Here is a 5,904-nt window from a genome sequence, read left to right on the forward strand (position 1 = left end):
TGTGAAGTCACCTAGGGAAGACATGGTTCAGTGCATAGGTATTTCTGGTCAAGTTGTGAACCCACACAATGTACAGGTAATTGCTGAAGACATTTCTAAGAGAGGGATTATTGCCTTTCTATTGCTATGCACATAGAATCTGCAAAGCAGAGAAAACATCATCCAGGAAAATCTACAAAATGCAGCACTTTTTGTGTACAAACCAATGTTACATTGCGGATTCTTCCTGAGATGACATCACAGTTTTGCTCATGAATATGGAAATACTCATTAGTATAAAAACCAAAAAGGCATTAAAGTATCCTTGAAAAAGTAAAAGCAAAGTTGAAAATATGCTTTACTGAGGCACAAAGGTGCATTTTACAGGTTGGTAATCAAAAACACTGAGTGCAGACTACCTTTAACATAGACGCACCTACCACTCGACCATGACAGGCTTAAGCTATTATTTCTATGTGAAATAATTAAAAATTCTAACATTCTAAATGTATTTGTTTTTTCGTTTTATGCTCCCAACAACTGGGATGAGCCAAGTCTAAAACAGTAGCTGTAAAATACAGTGGCTTTGATACATGTTAACTGATACAGTACATGTGTGTGTACATATGATTGAGCCATATCCTATGTGCATGTAGCGAAGGGGCTAGACTGTTGAATGGCCCATATGGTCAAAACTAAAATGTCATCAATGTACTATTACACAGAGTGGTATGCCACACACATGGCTTAGAACATGTACCGCATCACGGTTACTCTCCAATGGCAAGAAACAAACTTTGGTCAGGAGTCCAAGTTCTCAACGACTGCAGATGAACGTGCGGTGCTCCTACGCATGACAAAAAAACACAAGAGGAAAAAATACACAGGTCTCTCTTCTTACCCTCCCTGGGGAGGTGGGGGGGTAACAGGAGGGGCTGTCAAGCAAGGAGCCAGAGTCACGTTCCCACACTCTGTAATGCTTTGTGGGGGTGAAAACCTTGCCCCTTTGTTTTTGGGGGGAATTTTTATTTTCAAGGGCTTGATGAATGGTGGCAAGTTCACGGCCTTGCATGGCTGTCAATAAGTCCCCAGTGAGGCGTGACTGATACGCCAGTTTATTGCACTCAGTCAAAAGAGCTGGTCCTCATTGTAGATGTTGCCAGCCCTGCAGTGACCACAGAATTTTCAGGCAGCCACACTGATCTTTCCCATGTACTCTCTTATGTTTACCTGTTCATGTTGAAGTTTTTTTTTTTGAGGAAGGGAAGCTGGCAGTTTGTTACACTATATTTTCTCGTGTATTAATTTTCTTAATTCTTAATTCAGCTGAAATGCGTGTTGATTCTTTTATCTGCCTTTCCAGATTTGCCCCCAAAATTTTGGGTACAAAATGCCACCTTCTCTGGTTAAACTGAACCTTACAACTCCATGCATCAGTAGTTCACTTTCCTCCACGGAATCGCCCATTAGCAATAGGTTTTTGTTTCTTTACATTCCTGCAGAATTAAAACATCACCAACTTTCTTGCACATTAAAAATGGCTATTAAACACAGGATACGGCAATGATTACAGTGAGTCCAGTAACATGACTCTTGGTTTATTACATAACTTGTTTGATATTTCCCACGAACAGTCTGAAGACGGAACAAGATAATCAGTCTGGTCACGGGCCACGGCCAATGATCCTTGGTGTGGGCATAACACCCCAACTTTCTCCAGTGACTACGTACTTAAGGTAGGCCAACACAGTGAAGAGGGCATGCCCCAGCTGTGTTCGGAAAGAAACACTTGGCAAGACCAAGAACATGGGCAAGCAGTAAGTATCATGATATTATATAAAAAATGAGATATAAGAGAAAAGGAACCACAGTACCGGTAAAGGAAAGGAAGGATACCAGTAGACTGCAAGAAAAAATGACGAAGAGAGAAGGGAAGTGACAGTGCAAATGAAGTGATATAATATTGCAACCCAACCATGACACTAAAAAAAAAATAAAAACTGGCAACAGCCCAATTCTCCCAATGTTATTCAGTGACACGCTTTCTATTCAACTCTGCTGGATACTACATGTACAGTTGGGAAAATGGTATGCCCAACTGCATCAATACAGTTTAGCATGCCCCGAGTAGGCACTGGACAAAGTTTGGCAGTTTTATGACAAAGTTTGGGTGTACATGTACATGTAAAAACATTCAAAACTTACAAAATAACTCAACATATTTCTTGTTCATCTCTTGAAATTTTAACCAAAAAAAGGTATGATTTCTCTGAAAGGCACTTTCAGAATTGGAGGACAAATTACGAACAAAAACAGGTCTGGTTGGTAAACCAACTTCAAGACGAAATTTTTCCAGTTATAAAGTCATGCCAATCTGGACCAAGACCTCACAAAATCTCACCACAAAACAATATGTTGTGTCATCAAACCAAAATGGCTACTCACTGGGATAAGTGTGATCTCAACTTGCTCTAAGGAAGATCATTTGTAACAAAAGATTGAAAGATTCTGAAGACTTGAACCGTCCAAAAGACATTGCGCACATAGGGGGAAAGATCAATCTCTTCCTCTCCAAAATCACTGAGCAGAATCTGTAGGATATGGGTTCCAGTTTTGAGGGTGGATGAGAGACTCACTTTTGCGATGCTTTTTTACACAGTGACAGACGAAAATGACAAGTTTGCCTGTTGCACTGATCTCCCTACCACTGATAGGGAGAAGTCTCAGTGTCACCGGTAGTATTCCTGCCATGTGCTCCGTATGGACATCTGATACATGCTTACATGCGCATATATGCAAATTTTATGCAAAGTAGAGTACCAGAGCCAATCAGAGCCATTATAAAGTTATTTTCTGCTCAGATGGTGACAGAGGATGCTGACTGGTCAGAAGTTGTCAGCTGCTTCTAAAGGCAGAAATTTATGATAGCGTCATTGAAACGTGCTCTGCTGTTATGACATGCATGAGCATCAATCAACTTCAACCTAAGCTCAAGCCATGATGATCAAGCGGATTCAGCCAGACATGACAACATTAAACTTACTGGCTTCTACTGAAAATCTTGTGAGAACAACGGTGGAGGGAAGCAGAAAAACAATTACACTGGACACAGACTCCAACCCAACTATGTGATTTTTGCATCCACAAGATGAGATTTGGACCTTGAGGATTTTGGACTCTGTTCCCCTTCAAAAATATATCTTCCAGAGCTATGACTAGAGAAAAAAAATGTAACATCCTACAAAGAAGTTAAGAATTGGATTTAAAACAATCCAGGATATTATTGTGACTTTTTTGGTAGAAAAAAATTTACGGGGGAGCAAACCCCTACAATTTGATCTGACAGCCATGACAACCACTTTATAATGTCACTTTGCAGCACTTTGAAATTAATATCTCACATCAAAATCACTGCATCGGGGTCAGCTCATAAGTCCGATGCCTCATACTAAATGGTCCGACGACTCATAAGTCCGAAAAATGCATTTAAAAAGTCCGTAAGTCCAACACCTTAAAAGTCCAACAATTCTTTATTAGTTTATTTCAGCCTATAGATCCGACGCCTCATTAGTGAGACGCCTCATAAGTCTAAAAATTCAGATTTTGAGGCGTCACACTTATGAGGTGTCAGACTTACAACACGTGCCCACTGCACTGGAATGATGAGCAATCTTAAAAGCGTGCGTGTATTGTTCAGATGAGAACACTAATGCTGTTTCATGGCCAGCTTTATTGAAAAAAGTAGGAACATTTCAATCAGCAAAATATAGGGAAAAATTCCACACAAACGCTACAAGACTAGTCTGACAAACGGAAAGAATTCCATATACGAAGTTCACTTTTTAGGAGAAATTTTTGCTCCAGGACAGATTTAAAAAGGGGCGACATTTATTTTTGGGGGATAGAGATGTGAAAGGGGGTTCAGTAACTTAGGGGGACAGGTTTAAAAAGAATAAAACGGCAAAAAAGTGAGTCCTTTTGCCGTTCCTTTTTTTCCCCTACTATATCCTCTACCGTTTCCTTTTTCCTTCACTATCCCGTCCTTTTATTTCTCCACAGTTTTCCTGTCATTAGTACAAGGATTATTACAGTTAGTATACACCTTTAATAATTGTGTCGTAAAGGGGAATCGAACCTGCAATGAAGAGAACTGTTAGGTATAGAAATACAGCAGTCTAACTGACCACGCCACACGAGCGCTTGTTGCCGGAGGAAGTCAATATGTTCCATATAAAGTTACAGTTGAATTAAGGAGAGGTCACAATGAGGTCAAGATGAATATTTAAAAAATTAAATATTTATGAAACTGAATATGTAATTATTCACGAATATTTGTATAAATTAGAATATTTAAATATAAATAAATGATTCGGTTCATGCGCACACGTCGTGCGCATTCGCCATGTTCTTCAGAAGCAAAGATGGCCGCCTGTCGATGTAAACCTGGTCCATGTGTAGCTCCAAAAGTGTGCCCAAAACTCCACATTTCTGTCCTATGATGTTCAGCTCTTCAATGCCTATTGGAATCGTCTTCATTCAGCGATCAAAGTAAGGATACTTTTGTAGTAATTACGCGATATTACAGTGAACTTCGTATATGGAATTCTTCCCCTGACAAACTGTGTTCTCTAAATGAATACCTCAACATTTTCACAGCTGAATTTAACTTTTTAAGACACTTCATTGCTTTCAGATGGATCATGAGTCACTGCAGGGAAAAATGAGTGGCATCCATAAAGAGCCCCATATGCGGACGTCACTTGGCGTCCCATGCATAATCCTTTTGAGACTGGTCTGAAAATTCTACGTATTTTCTAAGTAAATGAAATGGTATTTTCCTCCTAAATTGAACCTGTCAGTTATCTAAACATGATCTTGCTTTCTAGATGGCATCACTGACATTGTTATTTGATTGTAGGCCTTGTACATGCTGTAGCCTTGTGTAGGGAATAATTACTGGCGTCCCTATGGGACTCTTTTTAAAATATCAAGTAGGCTACCAAAGTAAAGTATGAATCAGGTAATGATTAAAAGTGGTATTACATGGAACACTTCATACCCAAACATCAAGTTTGACATCTTTGACTGTGCCTGTCCCGCTGTATAAGTCGACACTCAGCTGATCGAGTGTCAGTTTTTCCTCCAGAAAACTCCCCACATAGTGCTGCAGAAGATACCTGCAAGCCTTCTTCTTAATGTAATCCGGCCACGGAAAGTACCAAGGCATGTTTGGGACTTGTTAAATTGTTTCAAAGTCACTCAACGACAATTTCTGGAAGACTCCCGATGTTTGCTCGGCAAGGAAACAAAACGACGTAGGCAGCCATTTTGGAAATTGCAGAACCAAAACATTTGACGTCATAATTTTGTTTAATTGATTCAATAGAGGGCGCTAGCTGGTACTCAGCGCAAGGCTAAGCTAGGCGCCAGGCACGGACGTCCATCCCTTGTGGAGCGCTTAGCAGCGCTCATTTCAAAGTCAGACGCCCAAAAATGCAGCACTTCCGATGCGCTTACAAATAAGGATGGTTTAAGGGTATTTATTTAAGTCGTCACACAGGAAACGATACTTAATCACCCAGTTTCAGTTTCTCCAAGCCCGTTTTGTCCCCTGCTGACGATGGGGGTTCAGAAAATCCTATCTTCTGACTCACTTCAACAAAGGGGGACTTTGCTCTTGCAAAGCATGTTACGTGAAGTTACAAAGGGGGGCTCTGACAAAAGGTATGCATTTCGGGACGCAAGTAAGTTCAAACGAGCGCAAGGCCACTAAATACGGGCTGAATCCTGCCACTCTGGTGGTCATGGAACGTGCCCAGGCTACCTCTAATGCGCATGCCCGGGCTCAGGCGCCCCAGGTGAAAAAAGTGCCGGTTCTGCATGTCTAATTAAACTCCCTTAAATACATACGAGGTGCCTGGAAAA

At 40.7% G+C, this 5,904-nt stretch overlaps 1 protein-coding gene across 1 annotated transcript in view; it reads right to left on the minus strand.

Moving 5' to 3' along the window:
• Positions 1 to 5,331, minus strand: part of LOC110983966 (autophagy-related protein 2 homolog B-like) — a 56,013-nt gene extending 50,682 nt beyond the window's left edge. Inside the window, exon 1 of the mRNA XM_022243713.2 lies at positions 5,039 to 5,331. Within this exon, the coding sequence (XP_022099405.2) occupies positions 5,039 to 5,206 (168 nt within the window). The 5' untranslated portion in view covers positions 5,207 to 5,331. The remainder of the gene's footprint in view (positions 1 to 5,038) is intronic.
• Between the last annotated feature and the right edge of the window lie 573 nt (positions 5,332 to 5,904).

This window comes from Acanthaster planci, linkage group LG01 (genome assembly GCF_054643075.1).
Source record: "Acanthaster planci isolate LZ-2023a linkage group LG01, COTS_SCS, whole genome shotgun sequence".
Taxonomy (NCBI): Eukaryota; Metazoa; Echinodermata; class Asteroidea; order Valvatida; family Acanthasteridae; genus Acanthaster; species Acanthaster planci.